The 26,483-nt window shown below is 41.5% G+C and overlaps 1 protein-coding gene across 5 annotated transcripts in view; it reads right to left on the reverse strand.

The window, feature by feature from the left end:
- Positions 1-26,483, reverse strand: part of prkcab (protein kinase C, alpha, b) — a 110,669-nt gene that overhangs the window by 53,757 nt on the left and 30,429 nt on the right. The window contains exon 5 of one of the 5 annotated variants that reach the window (XM_044180914.1): positions 1,979-2,055. The exons of 3 other annotated variants lie outside the window; for them this stretch is intronic. In XM_044180914.1, coding sequence (XP_044036849.1) covers positions 1,979-1,987 — 9 coding nt within the window. In that variant the 5' untranslated portion in view covers positions 1,988-2,055. Of the gene's footprint in view, positions 1-1,978; positions 2,056-23,043; positions 23,113-26,483 lie in introns of all 5 variants that reach the window. One more of the 5 variants, XM_044180915.1, reaches the window with a different exon arrangement.

A 26,483-nucleotide genomic window follows, 5' to 3' on the forward strand; every position in this document is an offset into this window, starting at 1 on the left:
CTCCTCCTCTTCCTGTGTTGGTGTGAGATGAGTCACTCCCAGGTACGTTTAGAAAGGGCCATCCCTCCTGTGTCGCGCTGCTGGAGACGGGAGCACTATGGAGTGTGAGGTAGTTAGGCCTGTATCTGTACCTGTACGTGTATGTACCTGTATATACATATATATATATATATATATATATATATATATATATATATATATATATATATATATATATAATATAATATATATATATATATAATATATATATATATATATAATATAATATATATATATATATATAATATATATATATATATATATATTACCACTGGAACATAACTGAAGTGGCTGATATCAAGAAGTCCTACCAATGGCTAGAGCGGGCTGGATTGAAGGACAGCACAGAGGCACTCATCATGGCTGCACAGGAGCAGGCCCTGAGCACCAGAGCAATAGAGGCCCAGATCTACCACACCAGACAAGACCCAAGGTGTAGGCTGTGCAAAGAGGCTCCTGAGACAATCCACCACATAACTGCAGGGTGTAAGATGCTGGCAGGAAAAGCATACATGGAGCGCCATAACCAAGTAGCTGGCATAGTGTACAGGAACATCTGCACTGAGTATGGACTGGAAACCCCAAGGTCAAAGTGGGAAACACCTCCAAAGGTGGTAGAGAATGACCGAGCCAAGATCCTGTGGGACTTCCAGATCCAGACTGACAGAATGGTAATGGCGAACCAGCCTGACATCGTGGTGGTTGACAAACAGCAGAGGAAAGCCGTTGTGGTTGGCGTGGCGATACCAAGCGATGGCAACATCAGGAAAAAGGAACATGAGAAACTAGAGAAATACCAAGGGCTCAGAGAAGAGCTGGAGAAGGCTTGGAAGGTGATGGCAACAGTGGTGCCCGTGGTCATCGGAGCACTCGGGGCAGTGACCCCCAAACTGGAGGAGTGGCTACAGCAGATCCCTGGAAGAACACCAGACATCTCGGTCCAGAAGAGTGCAGTACTGGGAACAGCAAAGATACTGCGCAGAACCCTCAAGCTCCCAGGCCTCTGGTAGAGGACCCGAGCTCGAAGGATGAGACCACCAGCGGAGGGTGTATATATATATATATATATATACACACACACACGTGTATATATATATATATATATATATATATATATATATGTAATCAACATTCAAAAACTTGAAATATAAAATCACATAGCAAGAATGTGAAACTGACACATAACAGTTTTAACATATTGGACAGTGAGTTTTTGTTTTCTTTGTAAGTTTTTTGGCCGTGTTTGTGGCATGGCTCTAGGAACAGGAATGTCAGTCGGCCCAACTACTGGATGGATTGCTAAACTGGTATGAATGAAAATTGGTACACACATTCATGCCCCCCTCAGGATTAATCGTAATCACTTCACTTTTCATCTGGAGCCATCGTTGTCAAAACTTTAATTTGGTTTATGATCAAATACCTGCAAAATGAATTACGTTGCCATTAGCCTCAACTGTACTGAAATGTGAGCATGCTAACTTGCTAAAAAGGTGAACATGGTTCCCGCCTAGAAGCAGCATGTTAGCATAGTTAATGTGAGCATATTAGTATACTAATGTTAGCATTTAGCTCAAAACCCTGCTGTGCCTTAGTACAGCCTCACAGAGCTGCTAGCGTGGCTGTAGACTCTTAGTCCTGTTTTTCAGTTTACCCTTTCATATATGAAATATTTTCACTTATTTATTTATTTTAGATGAAGATGTCAACTTCGATGTCACAAAAGCTGTGTCTTTGCTGCATTACAAAAAATAAAGGCAACAAACAGGTTCTTATAATGGATAAGCCAAGTTCCACGTCTCTGCAATTTCATCTTCATACTGTAGATAAATTAATGCTAACCAGAGGCTGTCTGGAGCTAGTCAAAGTTGGGGAATTTTTCTAAGAAAGAACCAGAATTAATCGAGAGACTGAAAGAGAAAGAGAGATGTGCCTGGACCTGTTTCATCTTCTTGAAGTATTTTCCCTCTGTTCTTACATTTTGTAGCACAGCAGATGCCACAGAGTCCTTAATTTCTGTAGAGGAAGAAAAGGAGCACAGTAGAACAGTGCAGGTCATGAAAATGTGGAAGATGTGTCGCTGTGCTCTACCTGAGACTACAAAGTAGGACGCCGATTGCAGCTGTTCTCAGGGGAGACAATCTTGAGTCAAACAACCCCCCCAACACCCCAACATCTCTGAATACTAAAGGTGCACACAAAGGAGAGCTACAGCACACACAGACACACACACCCACCCACACACACACACACACACACATATTCACATACCACTAAATACCTAAATACACCCAGGGGACTCAGTCATAGGCCGTGAGACATTTCTTTGCGTAAATAGAGCATTACGTAACCTTCAAGTGCTTAATGAGCCAGAGAGTGAGGACAGGAGGGAGGAAGGGTGAGGAAGGAAGACAGGAGGGGAGGAAAGACCTGTGAGGTGACATCCCCAGTGGAGCAGCACAAACGGCGGTGGCTTTGTTAGAGAGACAGAGGCAGACAGAGACCTCAGCACGGCATCTCACCCCTGGCACCTTGTGGAGAAAATTGATTGCCCTGTTTCGGCTGTAGATTCAGCTGAGAAACTCAGCTTTTCTATTTGTCGGTGAAAAAGCGAGACTGTCCTCACAGGAAAAATGACAGCTTTGGTAATTTGTTCAAATGCTTAAAACTACCTATTTTACATTTGCCGGGCAAGGACCTCTTGTGGCCGTAAGAATTCTGACGTTTGTCTCTCATGAGCAAAAGCAGAAGTACTGTGAAGGGGTTATACCATGTGAACACCTCTGGGGAAGGAGGTTTAGATGCATGGTTGCAACATTGGTTACTTTTGACCATGACCACCATGTTCCCCAAACCTTAAAGCTGCTCTTATCTTTACATTATTTCTTATTTTTAAATTAACAATGTATCAAATGACTACATGTAATGTGAACGGTGTCGCTCATGGTGACAAACCTACAGAGAATTATCACCCAGCTCCGCAGTTCCCCTTAGTTCTACAGAGCTTTTTAGCAACCTTTTACTCATTGTTTTGGTTTTTACAGCCCGCAACATTATATTGTTTTGATTCACTCTCACTGCTTTCGGCCACAGCAGGCAACTGTTTCCAGTGAAAAACTGTACACTACCTGTCCAGCACCAAACAGCAGACATACAACGTTAGCAACTAGCTGATGAACATAGTGGAACATTTAGCAGCTAGATATTTCCCTCAGGAGTTGGTAGAGACCAAAAATGGAGGTAAAAGTAAAGTGAATATTGCATTTACATTCACCAGGTAGTCAGAAATCAGAATCAGAATCAGAAATACTTTATTGATCCCCGTAGGGAAACTCTTTGTTCCAGTAGCTCTTCTTTACGTCAGTGCACACAGGAGAAAACGATATTATACACTATAAACAGGTCAGAAATAAATTAAGTAACATGTTGGTATAAGTATAAGATAAACTAAGTGTCGAGTACCAAGTGGGTTTACTGGTAGATGGTGAAGTACAGTATAAATACAATGTCACTAATTATGTAATAAATAATAGTAAAAGTAAAAGCGGAGGTGCATGTACTGTCGAGAGTAATTGAGGTATATCCGTAACAGTAATAAGAAAAACTAACAAGGGAAAACTAATATTGCACTTGAGTAGTAAACAGAATATTGCACAATTATTATTAAGATGTAATGCTCAATGTCCAGTTTAGTGACCTAGGGTCAAACAGACTAATCCTTAGAGGGAGGAGTTAAATAGTTTGATGGCCACAGGCAGGAATGACTTCCTGTGGCGCTCTGTGGTGCTCTTTGGTGGGATGAGTCTTCCGCTGAAGGTGCTCCTTTGTTTAGCCAGCACGTCATGGAGCGGGTGGGAGACACTGTCCAAGATGGCGTGTAGTTTGGCCAGCATCCTCCTCTCTGACACCACCGCCAGAGAGTCCAGCTCCACCCCACAATGTTACTGGCCTTACGGATCAGTTTGTTCAGTCTGTTTGCGTCCGCTACCTTTAACCTGCTGCCCCAGCATGCAACAGCATACAGGATAGCACTGGCCACCACAGACTCATAGAACATCTTCAGCATTGTCCGGCAGATGTTGAAGGACCTCAGCCTCCTCAGAAAATAGAGGCGGCTCTGGCCCTTCCTGTAAACAGCCTGAGTGTTCTTGGTCCAGTCCAGTTTATTATCCAAGTGTACTCCCAGGTACTTGTAGTCCTCCACAATGTCCACACTGACCCCTGGATGGAAAACGGGGTCACTGGTGCCTTGGCCCTCCGTAGATCCACAATCAGCTCCTTTGACTTTGTCGCATTGAGCTGCAGATGGTTCTGCTCGCACCATGAAACAAAGTTACCCACCACAGCCCTGTACTCCGTCTCATCACCACCGCTGACACATCCCACCACAGCAGAGTCATCAGAAAACTTCTGAAGGTGGCAGGACTCTGTGTGGTAGCTGAAGTCTGTGGTGTAGATGGTGAAGAGGAAGGGAGAGAGGACAGTCCCTGAGGGGCCCCAGTGTTGCTGACCACGCTGTCTGACACACAGTGCTGCAGCCGCACATGCTGTGGTCTGCCAGTCAGGTAGTCCACAATCCAGGACACAAGGGGGGGCGTCCACCTGCATCGCTGCCAGCTTCTCTCCCAGCAGGGCAGGCCGGATGGTGTTAAAAGCACTGGAGAAGTCAAAAACATGATCCTCACCGTGCTTGCCGGCCTGTCCAGGTGGGTGTGGATGCGGTTAAGCAGGTAGATGATGGCGTCCTCAACTCCCAGTCGGGGCTGGTAGGCGAACTGAAGGGGATCCAGGAGGGGTCTGACCATGGGCCGCAGCTGTTCCAGCACTAGTCTCTCCAGGGTCTTCATTATGTGGGAGGTCAGTGCCACCGGTCTGTAGTCCTTGGAGCCACTGGGACGTGGCGTCTTCGGCACAGGAACGAGGCAAGATGTCTTCCACAGAATGGGGACCCTTTGAAGACTCAGGCTCAGGTTAAAGACGTGTTGAAGGACTCCACAAAGCTGGGGGCACAGGCTTTTAGCACCCGGGGCTAACGCCATCGGGGCCTGCAGCCTTGTTCGAGTGGAGCCTCATCAGCTGTCCTCTCACCTGGTCAGCAGTCAGGCACACAGCAGAAGTTACAGGTGGGGGGGGGAGTCGTCGGTCTGGAGAGGGCCGTTAGCCTGATGGGGAGGGGGGAGCAGAGTACTCAGAGGAGCTTGAGGGCCGACAGCAGCTGAGTTAGAGGGGGGATGACCAGGAGCCGGTGTGTCGAATCTGTTAAAGAACAGATTCAGTTCGTTGGCCCTGTCCAAGCTGCCTTCAACTCCTCTGCTGCCAGTCGGTCTGAAGCCAGTGATGGTCTTCATGCCGCTCCAGACCTCCCTCATATTGTTCTGCTGGAGTTTACGCTCCAGCTTCCTCCTGTACTTCTCTTTGGCCTCCCTGATTTTCACCTTCAGGTCGGCCTGGATTGCCCTCACCTCCTCCCTATTACCATCAGTAAAGGCCCTCCTCTTGGCATTTAGAATGTCCTTGATGTCTTTTGTTACCCACGGTTTGTTATTTGGGTAACAATGGACCGTCTTGGTTGGGACATTGCAGTCCACACAGAAGTTAATGTAGCCAGTGATGCACTCAGTGAGCCCGTCAATGTCCTCTCCATGAGGCTCACAGAGTGCATCCCAATTTGTCACTTCGAAACATTCCTGCAGTGTCTCATAGGCTCCCCTGACCATCTCCTCACTGTCCTTGTGGTCACAGGCTGCCTTTTAACCAGAGGCACATAGCAGGGTTTAAGATGAACCAGGTTGTGGTCTGACCTACCCAGAGGGGGGAGGGGGGAAGAGCTGTATGCGTCCTTAACGTTGGCATACAGCAGGTCCAGTGTCCTCTCCTCCCTAGTAGGACAGCTCACATACTGGGTGAAATTAGTCAGTGTTGTTGAAACACTGACATGGTTGAAGTCACCCGAGATTAATATGAGTGCACTCGGGTGTTGAGTCTGTAGATGTGCTATGGCGGTGTGAATGGCGTTGTTGCGCCGATGCCGGGTTAGCAGAGGGGGGGATGTAAACAGCCACAACAATGGCATGTGAAAATTCACGTGGCAGATAATATGGCCGGAGTCCCACAGCTAACAGTTCAATGTCCGGGGTACAGATACTCTGCTTGATGGTAATGTGACCAGGGTTACACCATCTGTTGTTAACTAGAACAGCAAGCCCGCCGCCTTTCCGCTTACCGCTCCCGGTGTGATCCCTGTCGGCCCGAACAGTCTGAAAGCCGTCGATGGAAACGTTATGATCCGGGATATCCTGGTGTAGCCATGTCTCTGAGAAGCACATCAAGCTACACTCACGGAACTCCGTCTGACTCCGGGCTAACGCCGGTGGCAGAACAAAACCCGACTCCAAATGAAAGCTAATGTTGCTCCTTATCTGCTGGATGTGTTAAAAAGCTACTGTTTGCTAACAAGATCGCCATATCAACTTAAAAGGTGGTAATATAGGAATATTGTGTGTACAACTTGTTTCCGTTGCCCTCAAGTGACCAAAATAATGAGTCACTGCAGGTGTAATCATAGTGGTGGCAGAACAAAAATTGCTCATATGAATCATTTATGCAGTGGTCATTTGTAACAGTTTGAAAGGCACCGATGAACAATGTCTTACCGGCGATCGAGGCAAGTGGGATATTTTGGAAGGCACCAACAAACAGCATATTTGGTGAGCATGGCGGTTTGTTCTTGACCTTGGAAACAGCATTTGACAAAACAATCTCAACTCAAGGTCCACTTACTCACTTGTTCTGGAATTTTTGACTGTATCACACATTCCTCATCAGCAGATTGAGTTTGCTTAGTTGTTTGTAATTGTAGATGTTCAAGCTTTGCATGAAGTTGAGAGCTCCACAACAGGCACATAAATGGACCTCGAGTTAACATTGTTTAGTCCAGCGGTTCCCAACCTTTTTTGTGCAACGTACCCCCACAGCCCTATCAGATGGGCCTAAGTACCCCTTTATCATATCCCTTTGATAGATGGCAAGTTTGCATTTGTACTACTGCCATTTGGAGTGACAGAAACTGGTTGTTTCAACCATTTACAGTATATTTACTTTGAGCTTTTTGTTGTATTCTTTCTGACTAGTTTTTCTGCAGTCTTAATCAACTTACAACTGACTCAGGTTGGTGGAAAACTGAGGCATGTCTTGCGCAGACTACCATAGTTGGTAAGTTTTTGTGACAATAACTTTAAAAATCAGCATCACATAAATTTGTAATCTTACTTGTGTGTTGATTTTTCTCTCTCAAATCATAATTTCTATTTTTTCAAATTAGATGAGCTTCACTGGCTTAGTCAACTGCTGTTTCCAAGGTCAAGACTGAACTGTCAACTTTTCAGTCAACATGGATAAGAAGTTCTCAAAGTGCTCAGAATAATGAAGAGCTTGATCGTCTATAGTGCTGATGAGGATGTGTTATATGGGCAAAAGCTCCTGAACAAGTGAGTTAGTTGAGATTGCTTTGTCAAACGAGGAGTATTTGTTGGATACTGCATGCAACAGCTTGTGTCTTGGGGGAAATTGCTGGTATTTGATTCAAAAACGTTAATTGGTTAAATAATTAAGTGTGAGTAGTGGAAATATTGAATGGAAACAAGCTACACATAAAGTAGACAAGTATAAAGTAGACAAGGCCAAAGAAACTAATATTTGTGTTTTTAGTTGGACTTGACTTGGCAGTTTTAGTGCCACACTTTGCTGTAAGATATTTCCTCTCAGCATCTATTCAGTAGCAGAAACAAGTGTGGGCATGTGGGGAGGAGCTGGCCAAGGTGAATGATGCAGCAATGAGCAAAAGCCTTTTTACAGTAAACAAGTCAACAGGTTGTGACTCACTTTCACAGGAGTAAAAGCTGGTGCGTGGCTCCTCTTAGCCAATTGTGAATATCATCATTCACGGGGCAAAGAAACATGTGTTTTTGTACTGAAATGGCTCAAAAACCTGCTACATCCCCTTCCTCCTCCCCTCCCTCCATATCTCTCCTGTGGTCCCTCCCCGGTGGTGACATTCATCACAAGCTGCCTCCGCCTCCATTCTGAGGAATAGGTCAGCTCCCTGACGTCTGCCCGCAAACACACACTGTTTACCAGCCTGTCTGCGATTACACAAATGCAGGGGTAGGCATGAGTAGAGTCTCACACACACACATATACGCACACACCCCTGGTATACTGTATTGTAGGTCTATAAATTATTCATAAAACTCTCATGTGATAAATTCAATTGCATGACTTGATTATCTTGAAGTGCTAAATAACACTATGTTTATGATTTGGCCTCAGTCAAGCATTTTTTCCATTCCTTCAGTGGTATTTCAGATTGAGCTAATGTTTTTATTTTTTATCTCATATTGTATATCTCATTATGAGTTCAGCAGCAAGCAACATAGCAATTTTTCTTTGTAACTTTTACTCTTCTTAATTGCATACATCATTATAACTAATGATTGTGGAAAATGCCTATCACAATTTCCTATAACTTTTTCCAACAGACCAAAACACAAATCAGTGTTTCAGTATCAGTTGGAAGTGGAACAAGAGAATTTCAGCTATTTTTGCTTTATAAATGACTTAAATGACTATATCGAAGTATCAAAATTGTTGCCAATTCATTTCCTTTTGATCGACTAATCAATCAATCATTTAATTGTTCCAGCTGTAGCTAAATTAACACTTAAACCTGCAACACCTGATTTTTTGGCCACTTGTGGCTAGCAGAAACAAGCTGTAAACACATTTACATAGTATCACTTTATAAAGTTGATATGGCAAACTTGTTAGCAAGTTGCTTATTTAGCAGCACATACAAAACAACATTATCATTCATTTGGAGTTGTATTTCTGGACATCTGGCAAATGAAAGTCCAATATTCATTTCCTTTTAGCTCTGTTTTTGGTTTCTTCCAACTCCTGAGGAAAATATCTGGCTCTTTAGCTGCTAAATGCTCCACTATGTTCCCCAGCTATAGTCACTAACTCCGTCTGTCTGCTGTTTGATTTTGAGCATGTAGTGTACAGTGGTTTTTCAGAGCTTTTTTGCTGAGAACAACCCTGATGAGAGCGGTGAGAGTGAACCAAAACAATGAAGCCAGAAAACAAAACAATAAGCTTAAAGACGCTAAAGTGCTCTGTTGAGATACACGCAGCTTTAAATTTCTGTTATATTTTCATTCTTGTGCTGGACAGACAGAAATGTTCAGTGAACAGAGAAGCACTCGGTGTGGACTGTAAGAGAATGCAAACACTTCTGTTTCCAGACTCTTGTTTGCTCCTGCTGACCAAATACTTTTCACACACACACACACACGTTTGTTTCACTATCCCCGTGAGGGACAGTCATTGACATAAGGCTTTCCCTAGCCCCTTAACCTAACCTTAACCATCACAACTAAGTGCCTAACCTTAACCCTTACCCTAACCTAATTGTAACCTGAAACCTAAAACCAAGTCTTCACCCTCAAAAGGCAGTCTGTACCCGTGGGGACCTCAATTTTTGTTCCCACGGTGACACAAGTCCACATGTGTTAGTGTGCATTCAGGTTCAAGTCCCCACCAGGACATAAGAACATGAAACACACACACACACACACCACAGGCTGGAGGCAGAGAGAGATTAAGACAGGACACACCTGCACTGTCTGTGTGTGTGTGTGTGTGTGTGTGTGTGTGTGTGTGTGTCTATTATACAGAGTGCTGAGAACTGTGTTTATGACAGCAAAGCAAGTCTTATGTCCCTGGTCAGTCTTTGCTGTTGCATTTGTGATGACTGAACAATAATGAAAGCAATCTGCAGAAGTTGCAGGAAAGAAGTGATGAACTTGAAGAAAATATGAAGAATGAGGGCAAAGGGAAGGAAAGGAGGGAGGCAGAAATGATCACCTTGACTCAAATGCAATGCATTCTTTAAACATTACATATTTTTCAGACAGATTTTTTTTTACAAATACTAGATCTATTCATACGGGCTCTGATACAGCATGCAGTCTGTTTTCATTATTAGTAAATCAAACCTAAATCCAGACTTAATCATCACATTTATTAGTGAGTCAGGCAACAAAATGAACTTGATATCAATTTGGAATTTGTTAAATGCCAAAGAGCAATAGACACAGCCATTGCAGTGGCATTTAAATAAGAAGTAAATACATAATAATACTAAATCCACCTCTGTTATCTATAATCTCCATGTACTCAGAGGCATTGTTATGCACATTAATCATCGACGACAAAAAACAATTTGAGCTTTATGAAATTCTGCTCAGCAGTGAGGTGTTGTTCACACGCAGCCATTAAGTTCTTAAATCAGGTTAGACTCTGTGGTGTGCTTCCTCATCTCATACACCTCCCAACAGGCCACTCCGAGTCTTTTACTTGCTGAGAGCGCAGATTTTATGACTATTCATCTTCCACACTTCACCTCAGTGGGGAGCAGGATCTAGCACCATCGTTAGTCTGTCTGCACTAAATGAGCTTCCATTCATTCAGCAATCACATCCAGTGATGAGTGCTTGTATGTCTGGAATAATTAAAGACAAAATAAATGTTGTTGTCTGAGGGGACAGTTGCATAAAGATTGTGCAATTCAACACCTTTTAGTCAGGTTGGTGGACTCGTTTATCTGGTGGAAGGAGCACAGATTGGAGAGGTTCCTGGATGTAATTGGGACATGTGGTATTACGGCACATAAAGCACTCAATTATTCATTAATATTGTCCATGCTCCAATTGGTCACAACAGCCACTTACAAAGTTTCCAAAAAGTGTGATCCAAAGAAGAGGGCCGAGCTCTTGAGGTAAACAGAGGAAGTTCAACTTAAAAGAGATCAAACTAGGTTAGTGTGAGGAGTACGATGGGTCACAATAACACAGCGTGTAGGCCCAGGAGAGGCAAACATGTCAGGGAGGCTAAACTCCTCGAAAGTCCACCTTTCTGAACAACTCCTCTCTTGAGTAACATTGCGGCCACAAACACTGGCTCAGACTGACATTTCTGGGACAGCTATCTGTTTATGTGTGTGTGTGTGTGTGTGTGAGACAGTGAATGTACCTGACTGAGAGATGTATCTAAAACACAAACACATTACAAGATTCTGGCTAAAAACAACTGACTGTGTTTTAATAATGTACAGTACTTTTGTCTTGATTGATTTGAAAGCCAACATTATTTTATACACTTTTCCAACTGTTTATATTCTAATAAAGCTGCACGATAAACCAGGCATTTATCTATCCATCCATTTTACAAATTTCTGGTTCAAGGTCATGGTGAAGCAAGGATCATAAGGCGTCCCCAGGCCAGATGGGGTATGTAATCCCTCCAGAAGGTTCTGGGTCTGCCCCAGGGTCTCCTCCAAATTGGACATGCCCAGAATACCTCCACAGTGAGGCGTCCAGAGGGTAGACTAATCAGATGTCCAGACCACCTCAACAGTATCCTTTCAAGATGAAGAAAAAATGGTTCTACTCCGAGCTGCCTCCTAATGTCTGAATTCCTGACCCTGTCCCTAAGGGTGAGCCCAGACATCCTGTGATACGCAATCTCATTCTTTTGGCCGCTATCCAAAGGCCAGGACCATAGTTGAGGGTTGGAACATATATCAAGCCTTCAGGCTCAGCTACCTCCGGTACACCCAGATTACTGCCAATGATGCACCAATCCGCCAGTCAAGCTCATGCTCCATCTTACCCTCAACCAGAAATTTACCAACTGACCGATCTAATATTGCTTTTCAGAGCTGTTTACTAAAAAACAACATAATCCAATTGACTTCCAGAAACATGTTCCATCTCATCTCTTCTTCGTTCTACATGTTCATACAGAACAAGTCGATATGCAACATTATAAGAAGTAAAGCTTAAACCTGCGATAACTGATTTTTTTGGCCACTTATGGGCAGCAGAAACAAGTTGCAAACACAACATTGTCAAACTTGTTAGCAAACAGCTGCTTATTTACACATCCAGCAGTTCTCATTCATGTGGAGTCGTCTTTCTGTCCACCTGATGAATGTAAGTCCAATATTCACTCTCTTTTAGCTCAGTTTTTGGTCTCCACCAACTCCTGAGGGAAATATCTGGTTTAGCTGCTAAATGCTCCACTATGTTCACCAGCTAGTCACTAACTATGTCTGTCTGCTGTTTGGTGCTGAGGTATTGTACAGTGGGTTTTTAGAGATTTTTCGCTGAGAAAACAGCTCACAGTGTGGCTGAAAATGATTCTATGAAAGCGGTGAGAGCTAACCAAAACAGTAAAGTTGCGGGCCGGACTGAAACTCGCGATAAAGCTCTGTAAAGCCGAGGAGAGCTGCAGATTCAGGTGATAATTCTCTGTAGGTTAATCACTACGAGTGACCCATTTCTCATTGTCACATTTTTTTCACATTGTCATTTTATACATTGTTATTATAAAAATATAAATTATAGCCTCTTGATATTTTTATTATAGCCCACAGTTAATTGTATTGTATTTAAAAGATAATTTTAAATAATTAAAAATAAAAATAATTAAAAAACACAGATTTCTTATTGTTGTTTGATAACCTGTATGTAAAATAGGGATGCACCGATCCTATCTACCTGATCAGTATTGGCGCTGATATAACCAATCAACTTTAAATACACCTTCATCAATGTCATTCTAAAATTCAGTGTTTCCATTATCAGTTATATTAATACTCACCTTATATAAAAATGATCCCAATGAGTTCCACACTGTGAGGTTTATAGATTTAAAATTTTGTAAAAGTGCGCTGTTATCGGATCAGTACTCCTTTTTGGCAGAAAACGGTATTTGAGGTGTCGAAAAAGTTTGATTGGTGCAACCCTAAAATGTAAATATATATATGGTTAAACACAAATGACTGACACTAGCTATGAAGCTATGAATAGATGTCCGACAATAATGAAGGCTCTTCTCTGTTTGATTCTGCATCAGAACAGAGAAGAAAGAGAGAGGACCAAATAATGTTCTGAAGGACCAAATGCTCATAAAAATGCAAGGAGAGGGAGCAGAAGCACTTAGCAAAGAGAAGGGTAGGTCACCCACACACACACACACACACACACACACACACACACACACACTCCCATACTCCCAGCAGGGGGTAAACACACATGCAGAACTTGGAGAACACACCAACACTTGCAGCCACGGTGTAACTCGCACGAATACATGGATACAAGGGAGATCATGCACTGTATTGATACACATCATCACACACTCTTTACAGTAACTGTCAGCGAATCTGCAAATCTGTGTCTGTGTGTACAGACTTTAGGGCCTTTTACAGGCCAATTGGTCTCTTTGTGAGGCTCATCTCACAGGCTAAGCTCATTATACTGCATCTCAGTTGTGCCCTGATTACCACTCCTCCTCTTGTTCATCACAGCCCGGCAGGGATTGGCCTTTTGACACACACAACATACTACAAACCACATTCTCCTCCTCTTCACTCCTCTGATGCACCCCTTTTCTCCTCCATCTTCCCTGCAGGCAGAAAGCTCTCCAGTTCCCAGACTTCCTTCTTTGTTCTACCTTTCCTTCCTCCAGGTTCATGCAAGGAGAAGTGACAATGTTGTAGACTTCCCTCTTCTACGCTCCCATTTTTCCAACTTTGCTTGACCTCCATGTGCTAGTTCTTACTTCACATTACTCACCACCCCTCCTCAGATGTTCCTTCTCCTCTGGCCACTCTCTCCTCTCATTTCCATCCTCATTATCCACTCCTCCTCCTACGTTCTGTGCTTCTCTTAAGGACCTGGACTTCAGGTGCAGCAGCTCTCTGTTCTTTTCCCCAGAAGAAGATTTACTAAATTCCTCTTAATTTAATAAAACTTTGATGGGAGCTCAATGCCCACACTCGTATCCCCAGCCTGCCTCTGGCTTGATGTCTCAGTTTCTCTCTGCTTCTCTCTCTCTCTCGCTAAGTCTTCACACTCTTTCTACTTGTTCTCATTGTCTTTACCCGCCTTTACATTTCTCTCTTTTTTTGCAAGCCTTTCTTTTGTAGCCAGACTTCCATCCCTTCTGAAAATGTCAGAAGTTTCAGCACACTTCGATTTCCTCTTATTAAACAGAGAAAATGAATTCTCATCCACACATGACCTACTCCAATTTCACAAGGAAGTTGTACATAATTGGCACGGGGGGCATGTTGATAAGCAAGATGAATGGTTTTATCTGTGGCGAAATAGAACTATGTTTATCTTCGAGATGATCGAGCCTTAATTACCTTCCATTACAAATGCATTGGTGACACTAGGTTGGAAAAACTGTGAGGCTAATAATAGAGCCGTTAGCTCTTTGACTCTTTAACCTAAACAAGCTTGGAAACCAAGTGTCCCGTGTGTAACATACAGGCTATGTGGGCTGAAATAAGCCTGCGGCCTAAATAATGGCAATGTCCACTGATATTATGTCACTTTTTGTTGCACTCATAATTTTTCTAAATTGTTTAACTTTATTAGGCCTGGAACAGTCTGACCCAATGCTGAAACTCTCTAAAAAATCTTCTCCATCTTCTTAATTGGTGAGCACTCGTTTCCTCCTCCTGTGCTCCCTCTCCTGTCCAGGTCTTTGGGATTTATTTAGGCAGAAGGCTTCTGTCATTGTCAGCCTGCAAGAAGATTTTAATGAGCTGCCATGTTAATAAGCATAAGGAAAATCCACTCATCACGCATGCTGTGGTGCATGCACAAATATACAGTAGATATGAACATACACACAGTGGTATTACATAATCACACCATTAAACATGTTTTCTTCAGGAAAGCACATAAAGGAGGGTGCAGGAGACAGTTGGTGTTGTTTTATGCAGCTGTTGGGGCCAGATTTCCTGTTTTATCTAGCTGAACTTAAGCATGTTAGTACAGAGAAAACAAAAGTTGGCTTTGAAGTAATTCTTTAAAGCTTCAGCTTCAGTAATCAAACTCATCTCAAACCAGTGGAGGAACAAATTGTGCAACATACAAGAGTGTAGGGAAATACTGCATTTGAGAATCTGCCATAATAAAATAGACAACTTCCATCACGGCAAGTAAGTCAGGACAACCCACTAGCAACCATCACTGATGTGCTAACTGAACAAGACACATTCCCAGGTACAATTTTATAATTCATCAGTCAAGGTTACAGGTCCCCTCTAAACTTTTCATGTAAACAATTTCTCAATTACAGATGTATTATAAGAACTGGATACCAGACTCACCATTCACTTGAACGAAAATTGCTTGTGAGTGAGTGAACGAATGAAAAACATTTCCTACCTTCTGGGTTTACTTCGACGTTGTGCGGCCTACTGCACATGTGCATTAGAGTTTCTCAATTATATAACTTTAATGGATCACCTGTAGCACCTTGCAGCCTCTGCCATCATTGTATGACTGTGTGTGTGAAAGTTGACATCTTTGACTGTATAAAATATCAACGTAGTCAAGAACCAGAGCGAAGCTGAGTGTGGTGGCTCCGGCTTGACTCCTCCGGCTCCTAGCTAATCCGAAAATGTGCAAAGACATGGAGCGTGAGTGGGCCGAATGAAGCCTGGATGAAACCAGCCACCCACCTGTCACTCAAAGCGGCCACTTCCTTAATTATGCATAACTTTAAGCCTTAACTTTTAGTCTTAATATAATTTAAACACATGAGTTATATAAAAATTCACTCCCCGTACAGTTGTCATGAACAGGGCAATTAGCTATAGAGACCAAAACCGTTTTTTGTACCAGCCTGTAAACACGTTTATTTCTGCTGTAATATTGGGCATTTTAACATGGGGGTCTATGGGGATTGACTCGCTTTTGGAGCCGGAGGTTGCTGCTCGGTCGACATGTAGTGTAAATCGCTTTGAGTGGTTGGAAGATCACTTTACCTTGGAGTTCCAGGTGTACTGTCAACTGTTTTACAGACATCTCTATTATAATGGTGGTCTGTGGTCAGGGTTTTTTTTCATTGGGGCCACTGGGACAAATTAGCAGCAAGGCTGAGTGGCGACACAGTATTCAGCTCTCTTAATGCATCAATGGTTGTTGCGCACTTGTACGAGAACAAACTAAATTGAGACCCACTCATAGAGACATTACTCCATGGCGCTATTGGTGGTCAAAAACTCCATAGGGCAACCTTTAATACTATACTCCTACTTTCCAGCTTCCCAGAATCCCAGTCATCACTTTAGTCTGTGCACACACAACAACAGGCTCTGACAGGCTTTAAGATTGTAGACAAACATGCTGACCTGCAAAAATGCAACATAAGCACAATCTACTGTCTACTGATCCATACTAAAGCCTTTGTAAGTACAAAAAAGGCAACATGCAACTACATCAATCACAATATGGAAACAGTGTTTTCAAAAGTCACATTAAATGAATCAGTGAAAATTAATTAGTCAGAGAGAAACAAATTTCCAGCAATTCGAGGTGAAACAATTAGTCAATTAATTGATAAGTTGATCAACACATTAATCATCAATAACTTTTATGATCAATAATTTTACTTATTTATCAAGCGTAAATGGCAAACATTCACTAATTTCTCTGTTTTATTTAACTGCAATATGAGGACTTTTGCCGAAGTCAGCTGGTGGCTGCGCTACAGCACAGGTGCCCCACTGTGTGTGTTTTGGTTAGGTGGCCGTTTTCAGACACAAGTAGCGCTGGATAACAGATACAAAGGGCAAAGAGACCTGAGGCGAAGAGTGTGTGTGAGAGCCGAGTGTTTCCCTTCTTGGGGACAGTCTTGCAAACAGTGTTCTTCACACTCCAGCATTTAGACGTGCTGCATTTTGGCGACGTGTGATGTTTTCATTTGCACACCCTGTAAGCAGCACTAAAAAGAGACCATCTGGTCTGACGCCAAGTGTATTATATATCTGTGCAGTCATACTCGAGCACAGGAAGAGGTGTAAACATGGCAGGGATAACAATAAAAACAAAAAAAGATATATTTACTGTAGTTTGATGCGTTTCCTGTATAATTAGGTGTGTGCAACTTGGAATAGTACACTCCTCTTTACATGTTGTTCTCACACAAAAGTCAGGCACTAAAGGACCACTCTGCCACTGGGAGTCTTCAGTGTGTCATATTCTCAAATTCCCCATCATTGTTTCCTGCCTTGGGACAGCAGGTGGAAACCAGTGTCCCCAACAAGCCCTAAAATTTACCAGCTAACTAACACACTGGCTTATGTAACCAGGCATGAGACCAATAACTGCAGATTGCAATTTGATATCTGTGATTAAATCAGCAGCTTATGTAATTGCTCATATTGTCCAGCTGTTTGGACATCTGAGACTTTCAAGCTTATTGATTTCTGATAATTAAAGTATGAGTTTTCATGCACTTTAGATCTTATAAACACAACACAATGCATGTTGTGAAAATTACAGAATTCACAAAAACAAAATATAAAAGTATAATATTGTATAACTAATGACTGCCTTAACTCAACTGACCAGCATTTTTCTTATAATTTAAATAACAAAAAGTAAAAAATGCTAGATTTTGAACCAGATGGAGTAAATGATCCTGTAAATTTGATTTCTCCATTTGGAGTTTATTTCTCTAGAGGAGGTGGGGTGACTTTACCATTACCTGCGCTGGTCAGTGATTTTAATCCCTGCCAGAGAGCATATGTGGGTCATTTTTCACCCCAGTAATAATTAAATAATTACTGTTTTTCTGTGAACTCGCTGGTCCTCCTGTAATTCATCACATCTGGATCAACATCTTTGTTTTTTAAAGTAGATCTGGCAGCTTGTCTTTCTACTTTTTTTTTAAGCAACTCAGTGTGAAATTTGTCTGAAATGGAGGAAGACAAAAATGTTTTTGATATCTATCTACCTGATAGACAGAAACATGTTAACACCAAAATATAGGCGTATTAGGGAACCAATACAACAACAGAAAAAAATGATTGGATTATTACTCATTATTACTTTCATTGTGAACTGACTGAAGAGCTTGTCACTGCATTTGCAATATGTTGCAAGAAAACTAAAGCACGAGTCAACACTAAAACACTGTTGAGAAAGTAAAACTAAATCAGCTCTGAGCCTGACGGTGATGCTTGGCAACGCTTGAAAACAACATCCTCTGACTTTTGAGCAGCAGTCAAACCAACAGTAGTAAGGTAAAACAATTAATTTGCACGTCATTCCTCTCATTGAGAGTAATCTCTGTGAAATCACCAGAGGCTGTGTCAGTCTGGGACATCTGGTCAGCCTAAAGTAAAGTTGCTTACAGATTGTGATTTTTGACTGAAGAACCTTACATAATCATAATGTCTGTAATCTAAAGGCAGATCTGTTCCTCTGGGTTAATGACACAACCAGACAGACGTTAGTGTTTTAAGCCTCTGACTTACATATTGTGAAGAGTTGTTGTCCAGTTAATTCATCATCCCTGCCTGCTCTTGTGGCTGCACTCTGCAGCACGTGAGCGCTGAGCGAGGCTTGACTCTAAGCTGTCATCTGCTCTCTGTGCACTTCAGCACTGACATGTGGAGAGATTTGACATTGTGTAAACTGTAGCTTGTAGCCGCCGTGTTAGCTTGCTCTCCCAGCTGTTGCTGCAGCTTAGAGCTAAGCTGCTGGGAGGTAATGGCTCGAGACTGGCGGGCTAATGGTGCGAGACGCAGCTGAAGTGTAGGCTGCTGTATGCTACCAGGCGTGACTAATGCTACCAAGGCACCTCGCTAAGTCACTGATGTATGCGTCGCATGAAACACACCTGGAATCACTGGTATCTGAGCACAGAATCTTTTGTTGGAAAGTGAAGTAAAGTTTTTTAGTCAAGCACAGAAAGGAAATTTAAATTGTACGAGGACTAATGTCCCCAGAACTGCACTGCCTAGTAACTGCATCAGGACAAAGGCTGCAACCTCTGAGGGTAAAAACAGAAGAAGCATTCAGCTGCCAACAGCAGGACCAGGAGAAGGAAGGAACAAAGGATTTGACAAGTTTCAGCACACCACTTGTCAATGTGTCAAAGTGATGCAGAAACATCTAGCAACTCAACTCTTTTCTTCTGACTCATAGTGATGCTCTGGCTCTCTCTTTCTATACAGGTTGACAGTAGGCGGATGACAGTTGACAGGTACTGCGCACCAGGCAATAAACCAGTCAGCCATCTTGTTTTTCTGCACAAATAAGTGGAACATCAACAATAATATGAGCATCTCCTCTGGGATTTCAGGTGCGCGGTGACTGATTGTGTGCTCATATTCATGTCATCAAGACCAATTTAATTTTCAGTGGAAAGGTGTCCAAGAAAGAGCAATATTAGTCAGAATTAGTTCGAATTAAATGCAGTGAGACATTGGCATTGACATAAGCCAACATTGGCAGCAAGTACAACATGAAAATTATATAAATTATATCCCCTATGGTGTGAAACACAATCCCCATTTTTTCCACTCTCATTATTATCAATTGTTCACATTTTCAATATCCGTAAAGTGGGTGGGTTATAATTTTTCATCGTCTGCTTTGTGGAAGATGATTGTGAACTAGTGCTAATTCCAACACGTTGCTGTACTATGAACCATGTATCTCCAAAAGGTCAACTTTTCATGAGGTTAGAAAACCCTGTTTTCATCTTTCTGACAATGTAATTGTCAGATAAAGCAATGAGTTTTTAAATGGTTGTTATTTAGCTTAAGAAGTAGGAGGATTTTCTCAACCCGTAAAGGAACATTCAAAATTCAAAATGACCTAATTCGGAGCTACACTGTTTTCACTGGATGGCAACAAGAAGTAGGCACCATTTTCTAAGCCCATCAGGAATTGGCCAATCAAGGTTCATAGATTACATGTCCATGAACAATGAATTATCACACTTTTTCCGAGTCAAGAATCTAGAAACAACAAACTGCTTTGTTCTTAGTTTTGACAACCATATAAGACAACATATTGTGTGTGTGTGTGTGTGTGTGTGTGTGTGTGTGTGTGTGTGTGTGTGTGTGTGTGTGTCATCATAAGTGTGTATGTGTAAGGTAAAGCAGTAATTATAAACACATATATATATATAAAATCACTGCTTACTTTCCTCTCCATCTCCTCTTCTCAGCGATATCCTCATTTTCACAAGAGCCAGCGGCTAATGATGCCTCTCACTCTGCTTGTCATACCAATTAAGCCACCAATGTAGGTTTCAGCAGAGTCAGAATGTCAACAGGCCTAAGCACTGATGACTGCTGTAATGAGGAAGGGTTGGCTGTAGTAGTTTATGTAGATGCTTACTTGATGAGGGTTTTTTTAAGAGTCTCACCTGTACAAGTGTGTCAGTGTGTGTGTCAGTTAAATCAGGGCAGAATTCAATGGAGAGGGAACTGCATATGTTAGATTGAGAAGCTGAACGTGTTACTGCACTTCTGACTGTATACAGTATACAGCAGTGGTAGACATTAAAGAGTAACTTACTGCAGGAAAAAACTCTGTGTTTTACTGCAGTGTTTGGTTAGAAGTTTTAGGTCTGTTGCACAATACTGAAGGGCAGTGGTAAGATACCAAGTACATTTACTCAAATACTGTACTTAAGTACTTTTGACACACAGTACTTGTATTTTACTTGAGTATTTCCGTTTAACGCTACTTTATACTTCTACTCTATTACATTTCAGAGCGAAATATTTATACTATTTATACTTTTTACTCCACTACATTTATTTGACAGTTACAGTTACTAGTTACTTTTTGGATTAAGATTTTAGTATAAAAAATGTGCTTAGTTTATAATATATGATGTATTGTTAAAGATTAAACTACTTTACAGTATATGGAGTAGTAAAAATAAGCTGCACCTCCACCAGCTATAACATTTTAGTACTGCCTACATATTAATACATCAATCATAATGATCCAATAATATAATAACATGATGCAGACAGGGGCAATTCTGCATAATGAGTACTTTTACTTACTTGCTAATACTTCTAATACTTTTACTTAAGTAAAACTTTGACTGCATGACTTTAACTTGTAATGGAGTACTTTTATAGTCTTGTATTGCTACTTTTACTTAAGTAGGTCATTTTGCTGATGCTGATGAGTGTGGCATCTGTAACCACACCGGAGAGTGATGTCATGATGTACTGACACACCCTCGAGTACACTTATACGTCACTGTAGCAAGGTGAGAAGTTAAACCACTAGTAGTCAGCAAAAACAAGATTTTCTGCAGATGATAAGTTGCTTTTTAAGTCAGTGCCATTTGCAATTTCTTGTGGTAGAAAAGAAAACGTAGGATTCAGGTTCATGGAAATGAGAGTTTGAATAGAACATATTTGTACTGTACAAAAGACAAAAAGACAAAAAAACAGAGCAAATGTAGGCATGCTGAAACCACTAAAAAAAGTTCACTGTGGTCAGAGACATCACATAAGGGAGCGGGACTGTGCAGCAGTAGTAGTAGTAGTGAATCATTTTTCACCACTTTTATTTAGTTTTTTCATCACTGTGAACTATTCCGTTTGTTTTGGCTGCACACTTCTAGGCTAAGAGTGTTGGCTTATGCCATTGTGTGCTGGTTGTGTGCAACGCTCGTTTTAGGCAGCAGGAATATGTTCCTGGCAGTATGATGGAGTTCAGGATGCCTGTCAAGCTGGGACCATGTGAGACTGAAAAACTGGTGCAGTCCCATGAATTCATGCGGCTCTTTGCTCAGTTCCGTTGTCAGCAGCCGCCTCTACATCTTCTGGCACTGGAGGGAATATTTGTCATAGAGCCAGAACAGATTCAGCTCATAGGATAGGCCTACATAAAAAGTGTGTAATATGTCAATGCTCGACATGTTTGCTTATTTCTATTTTGTTAACTCTGGTGACTCACCAACCTGACTAGTTCGACACAAGTTCTGCTAAAAGTCCTCACCAGTGATGCTTCATGGGGACTGGGATGACTAGCTGGCTTGCAAATTATAAGGCTGTGGTTAATCAAATCAGTGCATATATCTTATTACTTTTATTACTACTTACATATTACTGTATTACTGTTGTACTTGACCGTGCTCCATAACATTCCACTTTCTCTGTTTTTAAGTGTAGCAAACTACCTTATGTGGATAAGTAACTGTTTACTGAGCTGAAACAATTAGTTGATTAATCAATTAGTTGATCGACTGCAGTTAATCGCTAACTATTTTGACAATTGATTGGTTGAAGTCATTTTACAGGCAAAAATGGGTTCTGGAGTGTTGGTTGACAAAACAGCGATTTTTAGACGTCATGCATGTATTTGCTGACATTTTAAAGGTCAGACAATTAATAGATGAATTAAGAAAATAATTAATCAATGCAAATGAATCGATAATGTAAATAATCGTTTCCCCCACACATTCAATCACTAGGGTTAATAATTTAATCTTTTCCAAAGCATGTTGGTTGCTGTTTTCACTTCACATAAGAGGGGTGGGTTGCTTTGACGGGCGTGGATGGGCTGAACAGTTCATGTAACATTGAAGAGACTTTGATATTGTGAGCATGGTCAAGTCAGCCTTGGGTCAGATTTTTTTTTTTGTTTTTGGCCAGAACTGAGTCTTTTAATAATTATTTAACATTGTAGATAATAAATATCCACAACACACAAATGACCAAATCCCACAAATTCATATGTAAAAAATGTCCAGTAAGGCAAAGACACGTGATAAGTCAAACACATGGAGAGGGATAAAAAAAAAGCCATCTGAAATACATGAAACACATGCAAACGCTCTGCAGTAGTATTGTTAATGAACAGGGCAAAAGACAGATGGTTGGAAAGAGGATTTGCCAAGGAGAGTAACAGCAATATACCCATGTAAACCATAATCTCCCTGGTCACACTCACCAAATCTGTCACTGTAATAACATTACAAAAAGGAAAAAGGAAGATTTTAAAAGGGCTTGATCTGGTTAAAGATCTAGGCCTATGATGCATCATGCAATCTGGTTGTGAAACCCATGTTGTTTCTCTATGGATGAGTCACCTTCATTCACTGGTTCCAGAGTGATCCTTGACTGATAATACAGCACCACCACCTACGCCTCACAATGTGCTGAATGAAAAACAAAAAGAGAAGAGCGGGAGAAAGAGAGAGAGAGAGACAGAAAGAGAGAGATCACTTTTCACTCAAATGCTAATGTGAACATCTCTCTCGCTTCTCCATGTTGTTCTGTGAGTGGATCAAAGCATCTGCCGGACAGATGACGCCATTCGCGCACCAAGGCTGGCACAAGGGTCACTCACAACCCACAGTGCAAAGGGGCAGAGGGAGTGTGTGTGTGTGTGTGTATGAGAGTAAGAGAGAAAGTGACAATGTGTGTGTGTGTGTGTGTGTCCGAGCCTCAAACCAGTTTCAGAGAGTCATGACACCACACTGATTCAGAAGCTGAGTGGCAGAGATGGAGGAGTGCAGGCAATTGAGTGATGGTGAGAGGGAGGGATGGATAGGTGAGTCACCTTCATTCACTCTGAAGCCGATTAATCAATTAACTGACTAATCGTTACAGTGCTACATTTAAAGGATAAGTCTGGTGATATTCTATATTTTTGTTATTGTCAACAAATCCCATGAAAGGATTAAAACCAAGAATGAACTGATGAATTGCAGCCAAAGCCTGTTCGTAGCTTATTTTGCCATAGAGCTCCATTGTTGTCCAAAAACTATTAAAAACACATCAATCCTTTGCTCTGGGCAACATGTTCATTCATTACGATGATGAACATGGGCACTATAGTACAACTTCATTTGATGAGTTCATCAGTTCATTCTTGGTACTTAATGCATTGGTTTGCGTGGTGGCATCACAGGGAAGTAGCCTGTTTGGCCAATAGTTTTTTTTAACTTAACTATGCTGCAAGGAAACTGTTTCAATTGAGAAAAGTGTCAAAAAACAAAAAAAAAGATAAGTGCTTTGCTTTAATAAAATAAAAAAATGTGTATGAGCTAGTCCCATATCATCATTTGGAATTCAAAGAGGTTCATCCACAAAGGGCTCTCTATTCAGTGTGTCCCAAAGCCGGTCTGTTGATAATGGGCACAAAAACAGGCGGACCAAAATTCATAATGGGCACTTGAAGCCAGCAATGCAGTGTGTGTGTGTGTGTGTGTGTGTGTGTGTGTGTGTATGAGGTAGAGATAAAAGAGAGGAAGAGAAAGACAGAGAGAAATAGTTAGGCCGGGAAGATGGACAGATATAGTTGAGGAGATGCATGGTTGAATAACAAAAAGGTAGCCCAGGAGTGATACAGGAAATGAACAGTGGGTCTTGGAAGGCGAGAGACAAGACTAATGAGTCTTTAAAAAGAAAGCAAGATGAAGAGAAGCCAATACAGAGCAACTGCTTTGATAAAAGTTGATAAAACACAAGGCGTAAAACAAAAGTGCCCTCTTGATTGCCTGGGATGCAACAGCTTCACTAAAGTGCACTGACTTCTTATCTTTTTAAAACACTTTAAAACGACTTCTGATGTTATTTAATGAGGAGAGCTTGAAAATCACAGTGCGGAGGCGCTGAACAAACAGAGTATCGTCTTTACAGTTAATCAAATGTGTAAGACAGTGGAGTCATTAAAGACAGAGATTTTGATGCTCTTGCTCGTGTAAACATGAGAGGATATTGGTTGTGGGCGTGTGTGTGTGTGTGCGTCTTAATTGGCTTAGAAAGGGAACATTCATTAGCAAGTCTTTCAGTGTGGTGAAGCTAAAGCGTGAGAACACCAGGGTCTAATTGGCTTTTTGTGTTTGCAGTCGTAAAGCAGAGATGAAGAAAGTAGGACAGATGGGACAGTACAGGGTCTATCCTCTGCATATGTGCACAAACTGTATGTTCACATGTGTTATTGGCTTGACAAAGCTTGTTGCATGGAAGTACACAGACGTCAGTGCAATGCTGCGGCTGTGCTTGACCTCCATCTCTTATCTAACCAAGGACAGAACCCGTTCCTGGCCGGAGGGAAGCGGAGACTGAGGTTCAACTGTTGTTACACATGCACTCCAAACAGAGATAGTGCACATCAACCATAGAAACCACAGAGGTCAGACTCCAACACTGATAAAACACCACCTCTCTGCCCCGACAGCATTAGAGGGGCTTTAATAAGGATAAAAGAGGAGTCTAATGAGGGACAATGTTATCACGCCTGATGTGTAGAAGCAAACAGTTGCTGATGCAGCGACAGAAAAGTGCTCCACACAAGATATATTGCAGATAGATGGTTGACTTTTACAGGCTGACACAAAAAAATCAATATGATGATATATGGCAATACTCCCTCCCATAATATATTATTGATACACTGGTCTTTTGAGTGTTGTTAAATGGCCAGACTGAATGGATTTATTTTCTTGCATTAAGTCTGTGAAGAATGAGAGAAGCAAACAAGAGAGGCACCAACATCTTTTAAGTGTAATGTATGTGCCAGCTTCAAATTTAATAAGACTGATGGGACAATCAAACTTAAAAAAAACTATGTGGTCTATACAGTAAGATTTCATTGAAATAAAGCACACAGGTGATGGCCAAATAATGGTCATAAAGATGTAACAGCCATGTTAGGGTTCATTCAAGGTAGATTGTTTGTCCTTGGTATCCCAAATGTTCAGGTTCGAATTTCACATGTTGAATTTTAGTGACTGAATTTTTCCCAGCCAATTTGAGCAACCATATTTTTGTACTTGACTAGAATTTTTAGATCCCAATTGAGCTCATTGAATTTGAGCAACTTTATCTGATCTGAATTTGTCAGAAATAAGCTTTTGAAATCCCACAACTGGAAATTCAAAGATGGTTCAAAGAGATGTATGAAAAAGACTGAAAAAATAAAAGGAAAAAAAAGGAAAGAAAATCCTTTTACATCGTAAAACTACTGGAACTAAAATATGAAATGTTTAATTAAAATGCGTCCATGCTGATGGAGCAAAGGCAAACCACTTGCTCATCACCACAGAGCGTTCATTCCAACAAATAGTACTGGCAGTGGGAGTGGGAGTGGGAAGCCAGTGATGGAGTATGTCCTCCGCACACATTGTAAGTAAAAAGCAGGTAAAAACAAAACTCTGGTCACAACGTTTACGTCAGAAGAAACACATGGTTGTCTACATCCTTCCCAGGCCAATGTCGAGTACTTTAAGTTAATAAGTCCCCTCCGCCATCATTAAAGAATATTTTGAAGCAGTTCTGCCATGCCAAGAGTCAAGCGCTACTGTGCTGAATCAAGTGCGCATGTGCGAGACTTACGCAAACCTCGGGTTACCATCTAGACACGACCCATTGTTACATACACCATTTTGTTTTATCAGTATCAGTATAGATGACAGCTAATCTATACTTAAATCCAGTTTCCTTGTTACTGTACTAATTCATTTTTACAACACCTCTGGTTTATTGGATCTAATAGTTTTCTGATTTGTATTCACTATCACTG

This window comes from Siniperca chuatsi, linkage group LG21 (genome assembly GCF_020085105.1).
Source record: "Siniperca chuatsi isolate FFG_IHB_CAS linkage group LG21, ASM2008510v1, whole genome shotgun sequence".
Taxonomy (NCBI): domain Eukaryota; kingdom Metazoa; phylum Chordata; class Actinopteri; order Centrarchiformes; family Sinipercidae; genus Siniperca; species Siniperca chuatsi.